The sequence below is a fragment of the Staurois parvus genome, unplaced genomic scaffold, assembly GCF_062004578.1.
Source record: "Staurois parvus isolate SC_StPar_1 unplaced genomic scaffold, SC_StPar_1.0 ptg000192l, whole genome shotgun sequence".
NCBI lineage: Eukaryota > Metazoa > Chordata > Amphibia > Anura > Ranidae > Staurois > Staurois parvus.
Genome location: NW_028317988.1, coordinates 11,295,128 through 11,318,753, shown reverse-complemented (window position 1 = coordinate 11,318,753; position 23,626 = coordinate 11,295,128). Strand labels below are relative to the sequence as shown.

Here is a 23,626-nt window from a genome sequence, read left to right as displayed (position 1 = left end):
AGGATACTCATAATCTTTTTAAGGCACACAAGTAGAGCACCTTGATTTTTTATGCACCTTATTGTGATTGTTTATTCACTTTTCATGAACTTTCATGTCTTTTGGGACTTTTTATCTATTTATTTATCTAAATAATTATTCGCATAATAATTAATTAATTGTCTTTTTATATATTTTGGGGGGGTTTATTTATTGATATCAATGTAATCTATTCACCATTCATTTATTGTTGTTCATAATCTAGTAATTTATCACATCAATGTATGCACATTGGTTTTATTGAATATTTTGACAGCACAACACATATATATTCTTGTTGGATGTAAACACTGCCTTTTTTGGGGGGAAAGAATCAGATCAATGTTTTATTTATTTATTTTGATACTTTTAAGGGTAGAGGAGAGATTTGGGGTCTTAAAGACTCCAAATTTCTCCATAAAGAGGACCTGTCATGCTTTATTCTTTTCACAAGGGATATTTACATTTCTTGTGATAGTAAAAAAAAATGAAAGAGACAGTGTAAAAATAACAAAAATTTAATAAACGTTTAAAGCGCTGCTGCCCCCCCCCCCCCCCGCACAGTGGCGAACGCATTTGTAGGTCGTTCCTGCATATGTCCGCATGACACATGGGAGGTATTGCCACGAACGTTATATAGTGAGAGCAGTAATTCTAGCGCTAGTCCTCCTCTGTAACTCTAGACTGGTAATTTGTAAACATGTTTTAAAGTGTTGCCTATGGAGATTTTTAAGTACCGTAGTTTGGCGCCATTCCACGAGCATACACAAAGCATGACACGTTAGGTATCTATTTACTCATTCACTCCCTTATTATTTCACGACTTGGCTACTGTAACTCCCTGCTCACCGGCTTACCCCACCGCAGGCTATCCCCGCGTCAGTCTATCCTGAACTCTGCGGCCAGACTCATCCACCTTACTAACCGCTCCGTATCAGCCCCCCCCTCTGCCAATCCCTCCACTGGCTTCCGATTGCCCAACGCATAAAATTCAAACTGCTAACATTGACATATAAAGCTGTCCATGATACTGCCTCAAACTACATCACCGATCTGATATCCAAATACCACCCAAAACGTACTCTCTGCTCCTCACAAGACCTCCTACTCTCTAGTTCCCTGGTCTCCTCCTCACATGCCCATCTCCAGGACTTCTCCAGGGCTTCCCCCATCCTCTGGAACTCACTACCCCAATCCATCAGACTGTCACCTACCCTCCTCACCTTTAGGCGCACCCTGAAAACCCATCTCTTCAGGGAAGCCTACCCCACCCTCACCTAATTGCCAATCTCCTCCACTCTTCCTACCACTCCATCCCCCACAGCTATGTCCTCCTGTACCACTATCCCCTCCCTCCTAGATTGTAAGCTCCAAGGAGCAGGGCCCTCGAACCCCTCATGTATTGTATTGTATTGTATTGTTACTGTACTGTCTCGTGTACTGTCTCCCATTATAATGAGAAAACTGTTGGCGCTATAAAAATACTGTAAAATAATAATAATATTTACTCAGCATAACATCATCTTTTATTTTTTCCTAGAAAATTAGGTTATATATTGTGTATTCTTGTATTAAAGTGTACTTTAAAAGAAAAAGGGAATTTTAAGAACTATGGCGCAAATACTGTGTGACATAAAAAAATTGCCACCAATTTATTCTCTAGGGCCTCTGCTAAAAAAAATATAATGTTTTGAAGGGTTTGAAGTAATTTTCTAGCAAAAAAAATGCAAAAAAAAAAAAGTGTCAGAAAAGGCCTGGTCTTTAAGTGGTTACAGCTTGTCCCAGCCCGTCACTGGACAGTATGGCCTGTATGTACAGTGTATGTGGAGAAACATTATACCTAAACGCATGTGAAATTATAAAAAAAAAAAGCAAAGACCAAAATAACAACTTAGCTTGCAACAAAATAAATAATTTATTTATTACTGATGCTTTGTGTGTCTTGCGTTCCAACTCTGTCTCTGGTTAGGGCGCCATTTTTGTGGCGCCAGCTCACTAGCTTTGCTTGGGTCTGAGCTTCTAGAAAATGGCCGCCGTATGTCGATTATGCAGACATACTTATCCAGTGCTAGGTTAGTTTTCTGCTGAAGCAGGCCGGGGGCTGGTGGCACTGACATGTAGCTAGTTGTGTGTTGCTGACTTCCTGCACATGGTGAGCAGAGCTCGGGGGAAGCCGGGTACATATAGCCAGGAGAAGTGAGTATTGTGGGGGGATGGGGCATCCTGTACTGGGTGTAAAGGACATGGGGGCTTCTTGTAATGCTGCTGCTGGGTGCATAGGTGGAGTTTCCTCATGTTTGGCTCTTGCAGTTAGAAATTGTATGTACTGTGTGTGACTGATGATGTGATGAGTGTTCACTTACCCTCGGTTCACACCTAAGCATTTTCCAGAATCGCACTACAGTCCATTTATCATGATTTCCTATGGGACACGTTCACATCTCCGCGTTTTCACCCGCTGCGCTTTTTGGAAAGGATCAGGGACTTTTTTGAACACAAAAAGTCACGTTTTTGGTTCTATAGACTTCAATGGAAACGCTGCAGAAAAGCATGTAGTGCGTTTTAAATCTGCCTAGCAACAAGAGAAAAAAGGAAACGCATCAGAAACGCAATGCAGAAACAGGTCAAACACAACCTGCATAGGTGTGAACCTAACTTTATTTCAGGTACTTATATATAGCGCTGTCAATTTACGCAGCGCTTTACATATATATTGTACATTCACATCAGTCCCTAACTCTCAAGGGGTGTACAATCTAAGGTCTCTAACTCACATTCGTACATACTAGGGACAATTTAGACAGGATCCAATTAACCTGCCAGCATGTCTTTGGAGTGTGGGAGGAAACCGGAGTACCCGGAGGAAACCCACGCAGGCAAAGGGAGAACATGCAAACTCCAGGCAGGAGGTGCCATGGCTGGGATTCGAACCAACGACCCTATTACTGCCAGGCGGAAGTGCTAACCATTTAGCCTCTGTGCTGCCCTGATGCAATCAGGTGCGTTTTTAAATGCAGTGCGAATGAATATGCAAAAACAATGAATGTGTTCCAATGAGCCTAGTTGCAGTGCTTTTGTGTGTGTGTGTGTTTAAAAAAAAAAAGTACGGCATGCTGCGTTTTTATTTTCTGCACAGAAATGCCACGAATGCACATATATGTGCACAAATGCACCGTAAAAGCGAATGAAAACGTGTAGAGGCAACTTAGGCCTCATTCACACATCATCTGTTAATGCATGTGTTTTTTTTTGTAATGCGTTGGCGTGCATTATACACACGTTGCTTTTGGTTTTTTTACCTCGTTTTGCCTTTAATTGTCTTGCAGTGTATTGTGTTATCTGCGCTTGAACGTGGAGCGTTGCGCTGAGAAAAAAAGTAGTGCATGACGTACTGTTTTTCAGCGCTGGGCAAATGCAACACCGTGCGCTGTTGTGAACTGCTTTCATTGGGAAACATTATTTTTTTGGTTGCCATGCTTTGGGAATGAGCTCACAAATGCACTTCAGCACATCTGGTATGAATGAACTCTTAGGCCCCTTTCATACGGGCATTCTATATGTCTATTTTTCATCTGTCCGTTTACGGATCAAAAACAGACACCCATGCATTTCTATGGACTACCAGATGTAAATGGATGATCATCTGTTTACATCTGTAAATGTCCGCATCCGTTAACATGTTTTTTGATCAGAAGAAAACTCTATTTTTGTTCCGTAAAAAAACGGATGTAAACGGATGTAAATGGATGGAAACCAGATGTAAACTGATGAAAAACTGATGTGAACTAATGAAAAACAGATATAAATTGACATAAACTGATGAAAAACAGATATAAACTGATGTAAACTGGTTAAAAACTGATGTGAACTGATGAAACACAGATATAAACTGTTGAAAAACTGATATAAACTGATGAAGAACTGATGTGAACTGATGTGGACTGATGTGAACTGATGGAGAGCTGATGTAAACTGATGGAGAGCTGATATAAACTGATGAACAACTGATATAAGCTGTTGAAAAACTGTTAAAAACTGGCGTGAACTGATGAAAAACTGATATAAACTGATGTAAACTGTTGAAAAACTAATATAAACTGATAAAAACTAATATAAACTGATGAAAAACTGATGTAAACTGATGTGAACTGACGTAAACGGATGAAAAACTGATGTGAACGGTTGAAAAACTGATATAAACTGCCGTAAACGGATGAAAAACTGATGTGAACTGATCCATTTTTTTCTTGGAAAAAACGTGACTGAACTGATGAAAAAACCGGAATGCCCGTGTGAAAGGGGCCTTAGTGAAGGAAATAATTTGAAATACATGGACCCTTTGGAAGCAGAGTATGACTGTAGTGGCTGCTGCTACTGCATTGGTCCTCATTGTCTTCTACATCCTGTGCCTGCTCCTCAGCACACTGACCATAGGAGGTCACCCACTTGGCACTCACTATGGGAACAGGTACCTAAGAAGGGTTGGTTGTACTACAGTGGCTTGTCAATGTATGTTTTCTTTCTTTTTCACATAGAAACTTCAAGATGGTCTTAAAGAAGAGAAAAGAGATGAAAGTTGATGTCCTGACGCTCAGTGGACCCAGCATAGATAAACTTAAGAGTAAGTTAATCACTAGGGATCAGGGTGGATAAAAATCAAAGATTTTTTAAAATAAAAACAAAAAAATCAGATTTTTTTTTTTTTTAAATAGGATTTTTTTGAATAAAATGCTTTTTGAGGAAAATATATTACCATCCAAAGGTTATTCCATTATGAAATAAAGATTTGTGTTTTAAATATGTAGAATAAGGCTGTATATGTTTAATTTGTTTGGTAAATTCCATGAATCCATTCACAATGTCATGCTCTTCCAGAGGTTTTTGTAAGATTATTGGGCAGTTTCTCTGCCTACAAGATATTATCACAGATGCTTGGTTTACTTTTGCAGTTCTCAAAACTGAATTTGACTCAGTGGAGATCACATGCCTCTTCTTCACAGCAAAAATGTTATAACATGAACAGAGTTAAGAAAAAGACCTTCATCCTAACTTCTACAAACCTATGAATACAGAATCAGCCCCTTCAGTGCTAAGTTTCAAGAAGTTCAGTGAATAGAATAGAAACAATATTTTTCTGATTGTTTGGAGTGGAATAGATCTGTACAAGAAGAAAGTGAAACTAAGTGTGAGGAGGAAGGGGCTGACAGTCTACGTTTCTTAAAATATATAGATTTTGTTTAGCCAAATTAGTTAATAAACATGGATGTTTGTTTAAGCAAATCACATATGCTGGAATGTTATTGTTTCAGATGAATAAATCTATTTAAATTGTTATTATTAAGTTAATGATTATTTTTCTCCTTCCTAAATACAACAGAAAAGTTGTCAAAATATGAATGATTAACCTATTAAACTGGGGATAAAAAACTAATATGAAAAGTTGTTATTCTAAAAATCTTCATCTACTTGCATATTAAAGTTATACCAGCAAGAATTAGTCTTTATGTAGAAAACTAGAATTTAAATCAAGCCTTACTGACTAGTGATTTAAATCGTGATTTAAATCAGTTTGATTTAAATCAAATCCACCCTGCTGGGGATGCAGCGATACCAGTTTTTTGTTCCTGTGTGAACCCAGACTTGTCATAGTGACCTTCAGCCAGGGTTCACACAGGAGTGGTACGGGAAACTACATATGATTTGGCCAGGAATCACACCGCATTCCTGTTCAAAGTGCATGCGATTCTTTGCAGTGTGATTTGAGCACATTCGTTTTGTATGGGCACAAATTGCGCCTCACCGCACGAAAAAAGTATTGGTTTTAGGTATCAGAGCATTTGCACAAGTGCAAAGGATCGGCACCGATACCGATATCACCACAGCTTTTGTAGGAATAGTTGTGTTTTGAAGGGATAGTCCATCCAGATATGAGAGTCCATCTGTGTGATAACTTTGACACATTGAATGGCTTGTTGACTTTTTAGGTACCTTGAGTACTTTAGTGATCTCTGAACCTGACCTAAAAATTTTTTTCGGGTAGATCGATCCTTTAAATAGAATAAACGTATAATTTAAATACATCTATTGTTAGAATTTACCTAAAAGAGAAGTATGGGAATCACAAAAAAAATTTTTTACTCACCTAGAAGGCTGCAGCACCGATCCCATCCCAGCTGCAGTTGTCCCCTGCTGCCTCTAAGACCAAGAACTGAGCTATCAAACACTGCTGATCATCGCTCAGCTGTCGGTCCTCAGCCTGCAGAGATCAGTGACTGTCAATCGCTGACTCTCTGCTCTTCCCCTCCAGCCCTCACTAGAACGCTGGGTTTTGGCGGGGGTGGCTGGCTCAGGCTCTCAGCGGCTCTCTTGAGAGGCTGAGCCAGCTGTTGCTCCAGGCTTTTGGGCAGATCCCAACTACACTTTATTGCCAAAAGTGTTGGGCCGGCCCTCCAAATCATGTGATTCAGGTGTTCCAATCACCTCCATGGCCACAGGTGTATAAAGTCATCACCTAGGCATGCAGACTGCTTCTACAAACATTTGTGAAAGAATGGGTCGCTCTCAGGAGCTCAGTGACTTCAAGCATGATACCGTGATAGGATGTCACCTGTGCAATAAGTCCATCCGTGACATTTCTTTGCTACTAAATATTCCACGGCCAACTGTTAGTGGTATTATAACAAAGTGGAAGCAACTGGGAACAACAGCAACTCAGTCACCAAGTGGTAGGCCACGTAACATGACAGAGAGGGGTCAGCGCATGCTGATGCGCAGAGTGCGCAGAAATTGTGAACCGTCTGCAGAGTCAATAGCTAAAGACCTCCAAACTTCATGTGGTCTTCAGATTAGCACAACAACAGTGCGTAGAGAGCTTCATGGAATGGGTTTCCATAGCCGAGTAGCTGCATCCAAGCCTTACATCACTAAGTGCAATACAAAGCATCGGATGCAGTGGTGTAAAGCACGCCACCACTGGACTCTAGAGCAGGGGAGACATGTTCTCTGGAGTGACAAATCATGCTTCTCTGTCTGGCAATCCGATGGACATGTCTGGGTTTGCAATGAGAACAGTACTTACCTGACTGCATTGTGCAAAGTGTAAAGTTTGATGGAGGGGGGATTATGGTGTGGGGTTGTTTATCAGGGGTTGGGCTTGGCCCCTTAGTTCCAGTGAAGGGAACTCTTAAGGCGTCAGCATACCAAGACCATTTCATGCTCCCAACTTTGTGGAAACAGTTTGGGGATGGCCCTGTTCCAACTTCTAGTTCCCAGACCCTGAGGACCCTTTCAGGGGGTATGCTCACTGTGACAGGAGATGGACAGTGCAGTCTCCAGACAATCTTTTAGCTTGGAGATGAGGGAGAAGGAGGAGAATGGAGGAGTAGGGGAGTGCCTTGCCATTCTAAGCTATGGGGCTGTGTGTTTCTAATGATGCACACAGTGTAGAGTGACATAACTCTGGTCCTTGCATGCAAGGGTAGCTGCATAGGATGCTGGAAGCCACCCTGAAACAAAAAACCTGCGGCAGCGGTCATGGCACCAGCTTAAACAGGATAATAGGTAAGGATTAAAGGATAAAGTCACTGCATACTCATTACATGATTAAAGGATAAGTTCTCCTTTTGGTAAAAAAAAAAAAATAATAAATGCACATATTTTTACAGGTAACAAAACGTGTTTTTAGTATTTTTGTTGTTGTAGGAGCCTGGAAGGCATCGCACCAGCGATCAGCAGATCACTGATGCCACGCAAGACTCCTGCAGACCTGTCAGTATTTCTGTCTGCTCGTACCTTGAAGTGGTAGTTCATTGAGGACTACAAGTGGACAGCTGCAAAGGCTGTCAGTAGTTGTAGTCCATTAATTCATTGAACACTGTAAGTGAGTGATGTGGGTGCAGCCCCACACAGCCCCATTTTTTTTTTTGTAAATTTTGACAGCGGGTGGGGGGAAAGATCTCCCGCTAGCTGTCAAAACGGTTTGCGGGGGAAGGAGGGACCAGTCTATTCATAACATGTTATATGTTACACCCTGAATATGGGTGTAACACGTTACAAAATGTGAACTTTGAAGCTGCTGAATATGAATAAAAACCTGTGGGTTTATCAATTTAAATACATGTTTACAGAAATTATATATTTCATTTTATGGATTATTATCATGTTTTTTTTTATTGTTAGCCCTGATGAAGGGGATGAGGATCCCTGAAATGTGTTAGGTCTCTTGGAACCCTCCATACACATTCCAGCTATAGGAAGCATGCTGTGGTATAGAACTTTCCTTTGTACACAAGCACTGTCTCAACTGCCGGAGTGGAGTGCTTGCATTCCTTTTGTTTCACCTCTTCCAAGGCTGACTGCGATTATTGACGCAGAAAGTAAAGAGGGAGGAAGTTACCAAGCACAGACTGCAGGATGCCTCCATATTGACTCTCTATGGAGCTGTGTGTTTTTATTCTGCAGAGGGTTACACAGAACTAAGATAAAAGTAAATTTAATGGCCTATCTGACTGTTGCTGTGTTTTCTGCATAATAAAAGAAACTCGCTGAATGTCTTCACTGGCTGGCTGGAAATGATCTTTAATCACTAGGGTGGAGAAGTGAATCATTGTTCGGGATAGACCATACAAAACGTTATATGGGACTGACTTGTACTACAAACCAGCAGATAACACATTTTTACATTACATGTTTCTATAGATTTTACAGATGCCGAGGCAGAATGTTTGCCTTCTCTTCTTCTTCAGTGTTTACAATTACAAGATGGAGTTCAGCAAATCCACTGCATCAAAAAGGTAACAACTGGAAAATTCACTAATTTATGTAATACATTTGTGCTCAAAACTTTGCATATCCTGGCAGAAATCATGAAATTTCGGCATTTATATTAAAAATGACTGATCATGCCAAACAACTGACTTTTATAAATAGAATGGAATAAATGAGCGCTGGATAAAAGTGATAATGATAAAAAGCTGCTGGCATAAAAGGCAAAACCTCAAAAACCTCCTTGTAAAATGTTAAAACATGAATATGCAGCGCTAAAAACTAGATGATAAATTCTAAAATACAGTATCCATGATAAATATATGCAGATATACAATAGAAGGCTTGGTGCAAAGACCAGTATTGCGAAAACATGCTGGATATCTTGAAGACAGAACCAAGTGTATAAAGTGACAATGGTGCCAAAGTCAATAAATCCATAGGTGTTGTAAAATGCTAAGAGAAATCTGTGACATCTGTGGTAAAGAAAGTGAATGTCGATTGCACTAACTGGATAGCGCAAAGAATTTACTCCAACGCGCAATTCTTTGCGCTATCCGGTTAGTGCAATCGACATTCGCTTTCTTTACCACAGATGTCACAGATTTCTCTTAGCATTTTACAACAGCTACGGATTTATTGACTTTGGCACCATTGTCACTTTATACACTTGGCTCTGTCTTCAAGATATCCAGCATATTTTTGCAATACTGGTCTTTGCACCAAGCCTTCTATTGTATATCTGCATAGGTTTATCATGGATACTGTATTTTAGAATTTATCATCTAATTTTTAGCGCTGCATATTCATGTTTTAGCAACTGACTTTTCTACAACCCCTTGATGCCGACGTAACACAAATATGCGGCCTCACAGAACTGGGCTTTTTTCCGTGGGGCCGCATATTTGCGTACCTGTGTTTGTGCTGGGAGTGCGCCGCACTGAGCGCTCCCAGCACACAGATTATGGTGTCACTGAGAGACTCGGTCCCTTTCTAACTATCGGGACCCGGGACTCTCGATTTTGGGTCACATGATCGCTGTGATAGCCTCTGATTGACTATCACAGTGATCAGTCACTGTACAGCGCGGTCACCTTGTCTTTTTTTGTTTTCTCTTTATGAATGGAGGAGAGAGATACATTGTATCACTCTAACTCCTGGTATAGAGGAGAAAAAAAATGTTTGTAAAAAAAAGAAAGAAAGAGAAATAAATAAAGAAAAAATACCTAGATCAAGGATTGATCTAGTTCCGTGCCAGGGTAAGTGTTTGGCTCAAGGTCAAAAGGTCGGGGTCAAAGGTCAGGATTTAAAAAAAATTGGTGTCGTGTTTTAGGTAATAAAACAAAGCAAAATGCGCATTATTGTTTCTGGGCTGTACTAAGGGTACAAACAACAAATAACATACACTTATATGGTATCGCTGCAATTGTCAAGAGTTGGAAAATGTATTTTGGGTTGTTCTTTGGTAGGTTATGGTAGTAACAAGAAACACACAGCTAAATTTAAAAAAATTATTTTCTTTTTTACTATTTTGGGCCAGTTTTCCTTTGATGATAAAAAAAAAATCAGGAGATATCTATTACCATTTACCACCAAATAAAAGCCCAATTTGTCCTGAAAAAAAACGTGGTATAATTCACCTGGATGTACAAAGTAGTTGTGATGACATGTACAGTTTTACTAACACATGTCAATGTTGCAAATTTGTGCTTAGGCATTTAGATTTGTTTTACCCTTAGGTGTGAAGGGGTTAAGGATAGTGATCATAGGAAGCCATTTATTATTACATTACAGTTGGAATCAGAAAATATATAAGTCCGTGCTAAAAAGTGAGATGAAAATGCAAAATATATAGCAGCTGAACACTACACCCTGCTATCAGGCAATATTACTATTGCCTGGTATCTGGCTTTATATATATTCATACATATAAAGTGCAGCGCTTAACAGAATACCAAACAATTAGTGAAACAAAATTGTAATAAAACATATTGAAAGAAATGTCCATCTTGAGTTGTCAAAATAAAGGCAAGTCCCCAAAGACTGTGATGAAACAGGAAAAATCCAAGGACAGCTGATGTGTCACCAACCACTCACTTAAAGGCTTACCGCACAGATGTGACCCCCTGTTAAGAGTGGTCAATCACGCTTTGTTGTAGTATGTTAACCCAGGAGGTTGGAAAGCCGGACCCTCCTCTGGACCCCCAAGGGAGAAAAGCCAAAGATCCTCCAAGTAATGATCCCTAAATAGGGTAGCTAAACCACTCCGGTTGGGACCCAAATAGGTGTTAGGAGACATGCAAGAAAAGAATGCGCCACATAGTGTAAAACCAATAAAACAACTTTTATTTAAGAAATGGTTACACTCACATGAAAGTGGACATAGATGAGCATGTAAAAGCAAAAGTCAGATTCTTCCAGCATCCAAAATGGCTACCGGCTGGTCGCACATGTGTGGTAGCATGTGTGCATGGAGCAAAAGCAAAAATCACTGAAATGGCCCTGACCAAAAGTTTACATACTCTGGAATGTTTGGCCTTGGTACAGATACACAAGGTGACACAAATGGGTTAAAATGGCAATTAAAGGTTAATTTCCCACATCTGTGGCTTTTGTTTTTGTTAAAGTATCATCGTATTGTCCTCCTTGAAACAACCACATTGTCTTTTTTGAGAGCAGCCTGTATTTATCCTGTAGGTTTTTCTTTGTATCCTGAACAATTCTTCTAGCATGTTGTGGCTGCAATCTTTCTCGTTCTACCTGACCTTGGCTTGGTATCAAGAGATCCTTGAATTATCCACTTCTTAAAAAGGGATTGAACAGTTCTGACTGGCATAGTCAAGGCGTTGGATATCTTTTTATTTCGTTTTTCATCTTTATAAAGTTCCATTACCTTGTTATGCAGGTCTTTTGACAGTTCTTTTCTGCTCCCCATGGCTCAGTATGTAGCCTGCTCAATGCATCCACGTGAGAACTAACAAACTCATTGACTATTTATACACAGACACTAATTGCAATTTACAAAGCCACATATGTGAGAAATGACCTTTTATTGCCGTTTTAACCTGTGTGTGTTGTCTTGTGTGTCTGTACCAAGGCCAAACATTCCAGGGGTTGTAAACTTTTGATCATGGCCATTTGGGTGATTTCTGTTATCATTATGATTTAAAAAAGAGCCAAACAACTAAATGATAGTAAATGGCTTCATATGATCACTATCCTTAAATAAAAGACAGTTGTTTTGGTATGATCAGTCATATTTTCAATGTAAATAATAACATTTCACGATCTCTGCCAGGGTACGCAAACTTTTGAGCACAACTGTAAGTGATGGATGATTTTTTTCTCTGACTCCAGCAATGAGGTCACCCTGAGTTCATTGGGTCTGTTCTTCCACACCATGGAGTCTCTGTGCTGCTGCTGCAGAAGGAGGTGTCAGTGATCCCAGCTGTATTTTTTCTGATGTTTAGTAAATTAATACCCTTCAAGGGGAACTGTGATCCCAACATAATTGTGGCAGTTGATGGTGATGGGAAATCTGAAGTGTTTGCATTGAAACACACAGTGCGGCTCAGCTGTGCCCCCTTCTCCTTTCTCCCTCCTCACTACCTGTGATTGACAGTAGCAGGAGGCAATGGCTCCCGCTGCTGTGTCTAAGCCAGTGAGCAGTGAGAGAGAGACAACAGTGATGCTACTCTTGTACATAGCACTGGATCATCAGGCTCAGGTAAGTATAAAGGGGAGCTGGGGGGGGGGAGAGACTGCACACAGAAGCATAGCATGCATTAAGGTAAAACACTTTCTGCCTTTAACCACTTCCCCGCCGCCCTATAGCACAAATACTGCTACAGGGCGGCAGGGCTGTGCAAAATCACATATATATACGTAATTTCCGGGTAGGGGACGCGTGCGCACATGCGCTGCCCTACTCGCTCTGCCCTACTCGTGCTGCCATTGGCGGCTACGGCTGACGATCACTGGGTCCCGGTCGGAGATTCCCCGCTGGCACCCGGTGATCGCCGAAGAATACTGACAGAGGAGAGGTCTGTATGTAAACAATACAGATCTCTCCCCTGTCAGCCCCGGCACGCTGCTTTTGTTTTGCTCTGCATAGCAGATTAATACAAAGTAGCGTGCTTACACAGTAAAGTACACATAGTAAAACAGCACAATATCGCCATTTGTAGACGCTATAACTTTCACATAAACCAATTAATTGATTCATTTTTTTTTTAGCAAAGACATGTAGCAGAATACATTTGGTCTAAATTTATGATGAAATTTGATTTTTAAATTCAAGTCAAAAATATTTTTTTTTCAAAATTTCATTTGGGTGCAGCATTGCATGACCGCGCAATTGTCAGTTAAAGTAACGCAGCGTCATATCGCAAAAAATGGGCTGGTCAGGAAGGGGGTGGTAAATCCTCTGGAGGGCAAGTGGTTAAAACCACTTTAATATTTTCATCTTAGTATTGCCAAGTATTTTTCTGGCTAGAGTTAGGGAGGGTTATAACTCCTGTCAGTTTTTTTTTTTTTGCCCTATGTGTGCCTCATAGAGGAATATTTCCTTCGCTTCCCGTCCCATAGCCAAAACAGGAAGTGAGAGGAAATCCCTCCAAAGTGAGGGAATCCTGGGGTCTTATCAGGGTTATGAGAAATAGTATCCCCATTGGAAGATTTCTCCTCTATTCCTGTTCTGGTGTCAACCCAAAATTTTAGATATTCTTCTACTTTAATTTTCGATGATAACAGTAAACAGGACAAATAGGGTGGCTCTCCCTTATGGGGACACAGACAGCAATAAAAACTTTTTCAAATCCCTCCACTCCATGCAAAACTTAAAAAAACCTCTTGCCTTTAGTTACACTGTAATTATATATTAACTACAGTTATTTATATAGTGCTTTCTAATTGCAGTGCCTTACATACTATACAATCACATCAATCTCTGCTTTCAAGGAGCTTACAATCTAAGGTTCCTATAACTAACACACACAGTGTCCTGGCTAAGATTTAAATCAGGGACCCTAGTGTCACAAGGCGGAAGTGCTGACCACTAAGTCATTGTGCTGCCCAAAGAATTATGTGATAATGATGGGATAAGTAATATCGTACTTGTGCTGCTGTCTGTTGAAACCAGTTGGCATGATTACTTTTGTTTAGTTGGTGTCATATAGGGTGAGCATCATAGATGCATGAAGAAGTAGGAAAAGACATTGTGATAGAGGGCTGGGGAGGGTAAGAAAGAAAAGAAATAAAGATGAAGGGGTTAAAAATTGGGAAGAGAAAAAAAGGAGTTGTATTGGGTAGAGGGGTAATATGGGGGGGGGGGGTAATTGATAGGGTCTGATGAGGATCAGGGTCTGTCTAGGGCAGGTTTACTGATATATGGAACAGGTTGTGGTTGAAGCCTCATAGTAATTTGTTTCAGTGTGGATGGTTGACTAAAAGACGAGAGTTAGGTCTGGAAATATTTTCTGTAAACTGTCATCATGTCTCTTTTTTTCAGGTGGTGCCTCTCTTAGAAAACTTGCCTAGCAGTTCTGCGGGTACAGAAGAGCTCTGCTGCTCTATGAGTGTTCTGGCTGAAATGTACTTTGCGGTTGACAACAAGAATCCACTGAAAAAGGTGTTGGCAAGGTAAGCAAAGTCTTTGTTCGTATAAATTTAAAGCAGGCCTGAGTTTATGTCGGGCATTCTTCCTGTCTTATTTGATTGCCATGGCACCTCTGTAATCAGACTTCTTGATGCCCTGGGGTGTTGTGATGGTGGTGGCAGTAACAAGAGGGGAAGGTTGGATTTCTGGGCAAAAAATGTTTGCAGCCATGGACTCTGGCATCTGAGTTCCTGCAGCATTTTTAAAGGAGAAGGGCCAAAGCTCTTATGGCTATACTTCTATGGATCACAGGAGTGCAGTTCGTTCAGCTGACAGTGAGCTAAAGTTGGTCACTCAGCCAGTCCAGGCTCGGGAAAGATCCCGACTTTACATTCAGGATCCACTCAGATGCGTGGACTGTACAGGGTTGACTTTGAGAGTCTCAGCCAACCCTGCTCAGCCCAGTGGCCCAGGGAGCACTGGAGGGGCAGAGCAGAGAGCTGGTGACTTGACAGTCACCACTTTCTGCTCAGAGTGGAGGGCATTTTGTTTTTAGATGGACTCTAGTATGTAGTAGGTTGTCACATGGGCTTCTTCAAAATTCTGGGTAATTTCCTTGCAAGAAATGCATTATCCAGTGTTCTCCAGACATGTAATGGGCTTCTGAACACTATTGCTCATTTCAACCTTGCCTTCTCACAAATGAATGGTCTTTTCTTCAACCCTTATTACCCCATCAGTAAAATGAGGCCTCTGAATAGGTTTGGTATACAGGTGTAGGCCTAAACACCCTGTAAAAGTTGGTAATCAAAAAGCACTACATGTGCTAATTATTTGGTTTTTTTTTTATTTCTTTAATCACTTAAGTTTCAAAAGGCTTTACCCCTATCGTGACTTGCCATTTTTTGCTATTCAACACTGCACTAATTTAATTGGCAACTGTGTTGTCGTGCCACACTGTACCCAAATGAAATTTATTTCAAATAGAGCTTTCTTTTGGTGGTATTTGATCACCACTTTTTTTATTTTTTATTACATAAATGAAAAAAGGCTGATGAAAAAACCCAATATATTTAACTTTCTAATATAAAACATATCCATTAAAAAAACATTTCTCTAGTACAAAAAAAATCCCAATAAGTGAATTTTGATTGGTTTGTGTGAAAGTTTTAGCGTATAAAAACTATTGTGTATATATACTGGAATTTATTTATTTTTTTTACTACTAATGGCAGTGATGAGCGACTTATAGTAGAATTGTGATAGTGTGGTGGCCAATCTGACACTAACTGACACTGGGTGGGAACTGAGTAACTTTGTCACTGACATCTCCAGGGACACTAATACACTGATCAGTGATAATGCTATATACTGTCACTGTACTAATGACACTGGCTGAGGGCAATCGAAGGGTTAGCTGTGTGCCTAACAATGTGTAACTTGTAAGGTGCACTGATTTTACTTTGCAGGGAGAAAACACAGCCACATCTCTGCTCCATGTACAGAGCCTTGTGTTGTTAGTAAACACAGGTCTCAGTGCTGTCATTCGCTAATCCGATCAGCAGGTCCTGGCCATAAATCATTGGCTGGGATCTGCTAACCTGTATTGAATGACCGCACAGACCCCTGCCCGGAAATGCTGGATCACGTACATATACGTAAACCAACGCAGCGGGGCTGCTTTACCGCAGTAAAAAGGCAGTGGGCACTCTGAAAGTGGTTAATATGCTAAATATTTGAATGTATTTGACTACCTTTATTGCTGGTCTGTATCAAGACTACCTTTGTTGCTGGTCATGTGACCAAAAGCCAAGGCATGTTATAGATTTAGCATTCAGTCTAGCTGATCTATCAGGCTCATTAGAAGAACTGATTATACTGTATATTGTAGAAGTAGAATTTTCTATATGCTGAAACATCTAAATCCTGATTTTCCACAGTTCTGTTAATGACATTGGGACCCCATATATTCTGCTTAGTTTCCATGGAATATATTGTGTTTTGGTCATTACACTGGGGTTAGGTTAGTATACCACTTTTATTAGGTCTATCCCCTCTTTTATATCCCCCCTCCCCCACCAGCAAAAAAAAAAACTGACTTGATGGCTGACACAGGTTACCTGGTTCCTGCAGAATAGTTTTTCTGTCCAGTTTCCATCTTCAATCCCCTGCTTTGTCTGTTATAGGAGTTTCACTCTTGTTTCTGGAGTCCATATTGTTCACTTTAGAGTGCAAGTAGGAGAGGAGTCCGTCTCCCTTGCTTACCTTCATGGGGGGCAGTGCAGAAACGGGAGCCGATAGCTCTGCTAGAATAACTGAAGAGAAGCTGGAAGCCCATGGATTCATCTCCACCAACAAATGGAGTACTGTGGCTGAATGTTAACCTGCAAATGTTTCTTTTGATTTTTAGTGCATTAAACAACATTCCTGATCCATGTAAAAATGATGTGATCTGTGCTTTAACCATATGCCTAAAGAAGGATATTGCAGTAGAAGATACTGAAGACTTTAGGAGAGTGGTGGATAATATAGCATCGTGTATGGAGAACAAACTTGGTAATGCACATTTTACAGTCTGGTATGAAACATGTACTCCTCTGTGGCCCAGATGCACATTAAAGTTAACCTGTGTCTAAGCAAACCCTCCTAAACTGTCAGCAGGGCTGTATAGCAGGCATCTACAGGCTCCTGAATGTACCATAGAGCAACCCGAAGTCCAATGTTTTACATAATCCATAGCTGTCATCACCCCCAAAGCAGATAGCTTAGGTTCTTTTGAGGTTAAGCCCATAGTTCCTGAAATGACCGAGTGCTCTGGTATGTACAGACTTCCGGGGTCAGATGGGTTGAGTGCCTGACCCCACATCCTGTGCGTCACTGTTAGGCAGTGAGGTGACCTTTTATAATAATGGGTATAATTGCCAGACCCTCAACTCATAAGATCACATTTATATTCTGAGCACCAAGTACTTGAACTGAAAAAAAAAAAACATCTGATGTGCGGGCATGGATGTCCATGGTAAATTACAGCCCTGACCTACGTATGTATAGTAGACTTCTGACTTGTTTTATGTAATCTTCCTGCACAGTAGAAGAGGTTTAATTTCTGGGTTGCCCAATTTTTCCAATACCGATTTTATGATCCTGAGCTTAAAGGAGAAGTACAGCCAAAGCTGGGGGGAATGGTTTATTATGAAGATAAATCACGGCCTTTTGTACAGGCATGACCTAGAATTGCAGGGCCTCCAAAAGACACAAGGTTTGACTTGATGGTTGACACAGGTTATCTAGGACAGATTCACTTTACCAGAGCAAGACAAAAGGGTAATCTTCTCTCCTCTTCTCTCCTCTTCTCTCTTCACTCCTCTTCTCTCCTCTTCTCTCCTCTTCTCTCCTCTTCTCTCCTCTTCTCTCCTCTTCTCTCCTCTTCTCTCCTCTTCTCTCCTCTTCTCTCCTCTTTACTCCTCTTCTCTCCTCTTCTCTCCTCTTCTCTCCTCTTTACTCCTCTTCTCTCCTCTTTACTCCTCTTCTCTCCTCTTTACTCCTCTTCTCTCCTTTTCCTACTCCTCCTTCCTTCTCTCCTCTCCTCTCTTCTCTTTTCTTCCTTCTCTCCTCTCCTTTCTTCCTTCTCTCCTCTCCTCTCTTCCTTCTCTCCTCTCCTCTCCTCTCTTCCTTCTCTCCTCTCCTCTCTCTTTTCTTCCTTCTCTCCTCTTTACTCCTCTTCTCTCCTCTTCCTACTCCTCCTTCCTTCTCTCCTCTCCTCTCTTCTCTTTTCTTCCTTCTCTCCTCTCCTCTCTCTTTTCTTCCTTCTCTACTCTCTCTTTTCTTCCTTCTCTCCTCTCCTCTCCTCTCTCTTTTCTTCCTTCTCTCCTCTCCTCTCCTCTCTCTTTTCTTCCTTCTCTCCTCTCCTCTCCTCTCTCTTTTCTTCCTTCTCTCCTCTCCTCTCCTCTCTCTTTTCTTCCTTCTCTCCTCTCCTCTCCTCTCTCTTTTCTTCCTTCTCTCCTCTCCTCTCTTCCTTCTCTCTTTTCTTCCTTCTCTCCTCTCTCTTTTCTTTTCTTCCTTCTCTCCTCTCTCTTTTCTTCCTTCTCTCCTCTCCTCTCCTCTCTCTTTTCTTTTCTTCCTTCTCTCCTCTCCTCTCTCTTTTCTTTCTTCCTTCTCTTCCTCTCCTCTCTCTTTTCTTTCTTCCTTCTCTCCTCTCCTCTCCTCTCCTCTCTGTTTTCTTTCTTTCTTCCTTCTCTCCCCTCCTCTCTTTTCTTTTCTTCCTTCTCTCCTCTCCTCTCTCTTTTCTTCCTTCTCTCCTCTCCTCTCTCTTTTCTTCCTTCTCTCCTCTCTCTCTTTTTTCTTCCTTCTTTCCTCTCCTCTCCTCTCTTCCTTCTCTCCTCTCCTCTTTCTCTCCTCTCCTCTCTTCCTTCTCTCCTCTCCTCTCTCTTCTCTTTCTTCTTTTTTCCTCTCTCTTCCTTCTCCTCTCTCCTCTTTTCTTCCTTCTTTCTTCTCTCTTCTCTTTTCTTCCTTCTCCTCTCCTCTCTCTTCTCTTCCTTCTCTTCTCCTCTCCTTTCAGATTATCAAAATGTTGTATGATATAACAGTGAAAAATGACCAACCTTTTCTGTATTCTTACAGGTAGCAGCTGTGCTATAAGCCTTTTACCGGAAGGTAATTAAAATACCTATACCACCTTATACATAATTGTTTTGTGACTTTTAGTTCTAACAGCCTAGCAGATATCAGTTTAGTTCTTTTCTCTGTAGTCGGGTGTAGAAAAGATAAGGGCAGCATTGTTGGATGCATGGTCAAAAACCAAACACATGTATGTGTTCAGGTCAACTACTTTGGTTCACAATGCCACAGTATGTGTTAAAAACACACACCCATTTAGCTTGATTTGTTATTTATTTCAGGTACTTGTATAGCGCCGTCAATTTATGCAGCGCTTTGCACATATATATATATTGTACATTCACATCAGTCCCTAACCCTCAAGGGGTGTACAATCTAAGGTCCATAACTCATATTCATACATACACATATTAGGGCCAATTTAGTCGGAGCCAATTCATCTACCAGCATGTCTTTGGAGTGTAGGAGGAAACCGGAGTACCCGGAGGAAACCCACGCAGGCACAGGGAGAACATGCAAACTCCAGGCAGGTGGTGCCGTGGCTGGGATTCGTTATGATTGTTCCTTTAGCCAGAGTGCCAACATCTATTCTTCTGTTGTGCATTTTTTGACCTCACCACCGTACCCTTGTCTCACTTTAATATTTTTAATAAAGAAATATCGAAAACTCAGACAAACATTCAAAAATGTATTTCCAGTAAATCGCAGAAATATAAAATGCTGCTACTTGTCAGCACCCAACCAGAACTGAAATAACCACTTTATACGACCTTAGCTGTTAAAATATATATACAGTATGTGATTGATTTTTTTTCCCTGCAATAATAGAGCTTTAGCTATTTGCTGCAATATTACATTAAACTTTCATAATTAAAGGTCATATTAATTTGTAAATATATGTAATGTGTGTAAACTGATCTTTCATACAGGTTTATGTAATAAAATAAAGATTTTGCAAATATATTTTTAATACAGGGGTTGATTTACTAAAACTGGAGAGTGCAAAATCTGGCGCAGCTGTGCATAGAAACCAATCAGCTACTAACTTCGGCTTGTTCAAATAAGCGTTGACAATAAATCCTGGAAGTTGATTGGTTTCTATGCAGAGCTACACCAGATTTTGCACGCTCCAGTTTTAGTAAGTCAACCCCACAGAGTGCTTTCATGACAATTTGCAGGACAAGCTGTGCTTTCCAATAAGAAGGCCCACTGCTAGTTACTTCTTCCCTATTATTTGCTTCATTGTAGCTGAAGGTCCCCACATGGCGGATGGCCCTAGCATACAAGAGGGAGGTGTCTCTTCTCTGTATCAATAAGTTAATGTTTTTGTAAATAGACCTACAGAGTGGGAGATCTAATCTAATGGGACAGTCAGTCTATTTACAGAATAGCAGAAAGCCCATATAGAAAACCTTCAGCTGCCAACATTAGTTGTGCCACATGCTGGTAAATATCAAATATTCAGTTTTTATATTTTTATTTTTAAAATAAAAAAGTTGATATTTATTAGATTTTTGGTTCTGAGTCTAATAACTATGTTTAAAAAATGCTATAAAATCCCCTTTAAAGAGAACCTGTCCTATACAAACCGACCCATTGGCTACACAGTAAAGCTGTGTTTTTATTTTGTAACTGCTCATAAGGAAGACAGTAAAACTAGCAGGCTTCTTATGTAGATCTGCTGAAAGTTGGCGGCATGGTTTTTTTTTTTTTTTTTACAATGGCTGCATCATTATCAGCCATGCTGAATGCTGAATTTTTTTCACCTGCAATGCCTGGGAACCAACTAAAGGCTAATATCAATCTAAGTTGGCTGGCTATGCACAGAATGGACATTTTTTTGCTACCCTCCATTTGGGCAGAGAGTGGTTTGGGTAAAGGTGTCCTTTTATGACACAGAGAATAGCTGTGATTCAGAGGATCGCAGCTATTCTCTGGTCATTCACAGTTAATAACACTCAGGAGATCATGTCAGCCCTTCACTGGAGATCTGTGTTCTCCCTCCAGATTCTCCAGCCCAGAGCTGGAGAATCGGTGGGACCGCAAACTAAGCAGCGATAATTTACCTCTGCTTAGTAAACTGATCTTTTACTGTAATCTCGTGAAATTATAGTAAAAGCAGCCGTTTTCCAGCGTTTGTAGACCGTTCTCCCTTCGTTTGGAGAACTGATCTACATATACTTCATAAACGGCATTCACAGGAGAACTGTGTTCTCCGAGAATGCCGGGGAACTGAGCAGCGATCTGTTACCGCTGGTTCATAAACGGACACCATAGTACAGTATGTGCTGCACAGTGATCATGAACACACAACATAATGGGGTTGAGGTACTAAAACCGGAGCGTGCAAAATCTGGTGAAACCAATCAGCTTTCAAGTTTTATTTTTCTTTTGTCAAAGCTTAAAGTGGTTGCAAAGGCTGAAGGTTTTTCACCTTCATGCATTGTACGCATGAAGGTAAAATAGCCTTCTGTGTGCAGCAGTCCCCCCAATACTTACCTGAACCCGATCTTGGCCCAGTGATGTGCATGAGAGTCCCGGCTCTCTCTGGTCTCTCCCTCCTTATTGGCTGAGACACAGCAGCGGGAGCCATTGGCTCCCACTGCTGTCAAGCACAGCCAGTGAGAAGGGAGAGGGGGGCGGTACAGAGTCCTGCTCTGCTGTGTCTTATGGACGCAGAGAGCGGGGCAAGCAAGCACCAGTGCCCCCATAGCAAGTGGCTTGCTATGAGTGCACTGTTTAGGGGGGAGGAGCCAGAAGCGCCTGCGGGGGACCTGAGCAGAGGAGGATTGGAGCTGCTCTGTGCAAAACTACTGCATAGAGCAGGTAATCGTGACATATTTGTTATTTAAAAAAAAAATAAAAAGTAAGCCTTTAGTATACCTTTAATTGGGCAAGCTGAAGTTAGAAGCTGATTGGCTACCATGCAAAGCTGCACCAGATCTTGCGCTCTCCAGTTTTAGTAAATTAACCCCATGTGCGTTACGTTTGCATATGACAGGATTCAACACCGATTGTCTCACAAAACATAGGAGTGATTTGTGTACAAATACTTTTCCTAAAACGAGGAATGTCTTATTCTTTCTGAAGGTGTTCCACCTTGTGGCCATTTTAGTAAATGCAAGTGTCTGTGATTTAGCTAGCTTGCTTTGAAATATTATCTGTGCAGAACTGCATTCTGCAGATACGAGACATCTATCATGACTCTCAGGAACATCTTTCAGCTTTCGGTTGAAGGCCATGAATGTTTTGGTTTTTTTTTTCCCCACAGCCCTTCAGTTCCTGGTAAAAGTTTTACATTCATTTCAAAGTGAAAACAAGTGAGTACAAAAGATATTTTACTTACTAATAAATATCAGACATTTTCAAGATCCAGAACAAACAAGTTGTAACCGATTTCCCTGTAATTATTGATCTGTTCTGCTGTATCATTAAATGTCAAGTATTTTTTATTTTCCCTCCAGACTGATTTATGGCTGTTCTGTTTGTAAAATGTCTCTAAAGCAGGCCATAGACGGGGCGAAAACCGGCCGTTTTTTTTTTAAAAAAAACGAAAAATTGGTCGTTCAATCGGCCGACATTACCACCATTGGTAAAAAAAAATCGGCTGATTTTCGTCCTGTCTACGGCCAGCAAATATAATAGCGGTGTCCCTGCAGAGAGCTCCGCTATTATATTTGACATTTAAAAGTATAGCAAAGTTGCAACATTATATCTATTTGTATCCATTACGGATACAGATGTTTCTATTCGGATACAAATAGATACAATGTTGCAACTGCAATACTTTTAAATGTCAAATATAATAGTGGAGCTCTCTGCAGGGACACTGCTATTATTTTTGACATTTAAAAGTATTGCGGTTGCAACATTGTATCTATTTGTATCCGAATAGAAACATCTGTATCCGAAATGGATACAAATAAATAAAGATGTTCTTCTTCTTTTTCTTCATCTTCTACTTCTTTTCCTTCTTATTGCAGGTCACGGCTCATGCGCATTTTTTTTAATCGGTAAAAAGATCGGCCGATTTGCCCATCATTGCCGTGAAAATCAGCCGATCAACAAAATAGGCCGTTTTTTTTCCAACATAACCGATTAAAAAAATGTGTCAAAATCACGAAAAACGGCCGAAAAGTTCACCCACTAACAATCCGAAAATCGGCAGATTATTCTTTCGGCCGATTTTCGACCCACCTATGACCTGCATAAGAAGTAATGTAATCAAAGCTTCGACCTATTTAATAACGAAGGGCAAAAGATGATGTTATATGGTTTTATATTCCATACCAGTCAGAAGCCATGAAAGATAGCTTTCCAAAGTGCAAAGTATTCGGTCAATTGGAGAACCAATCCAAATTCTTGAGAGTAATATATTTGGGAAATGGTTAAAGGATAAGAATGCACGTTTTGAAGGATGTATTGATTGAGGGGAAAATGTACACTTTTCAAAATTTAAAGAAGAAAAAAGATTTATTTATCACATTTGATGAGTGGAGGTATTATCAACTAAAGCACTTTGTTTCAAGTCTCCCTCAACCATTGAGTACGTCAGAGGACATGTATCCATTTGAAAAACTGTTAAATCAAAAAACAATCCCAAAACATGTTACTTCTAGGATTTATAAGATC

General features: G+C 40.6%; 1 protein-coding gene across 1 annotated transcript in view; it reads left to right on the top strand.

Moving 5' to 3' along the window:
* The first annotated feature begins 2,108 nt into the window (after positions 1–2,108).
* Positions 2,109–23,626, top strand: part of THADA (THADA armadillo repeat containing) — an 870,089-nt gene continuing 848,571 nt past the window's right edge. The window contains exons 1-7 of the mRNA XM_089677843.1: positions 2,109–2,214; positions 4,554–4,639; positions 8,716–8,810; positions 14,291–14,421; positions 16,788–16,933; positions 18,998–19,030; positions 22,266–22,314. Coding sequence (XP_089533969.1) covers positions 2,168–2,214; positions 4,554–4,639; positions 8,716–8,810; positions 14,291–14,421; positions 16,788–16,933; positions 18,998–19,030; positions 22,266–22,314 — 587 coding nt within the window. The 5' untranslated portion in view covers positions 2,109–2,167. The remainder of the gene's footprint in view (positions 2,215–4,553; positions 4,640–8,715; positions 8,811–14,290; positions 14,422–16,787; positions 16,934–18,997; positions 19,031–22,265; positions 22,315–23,626) is intronic.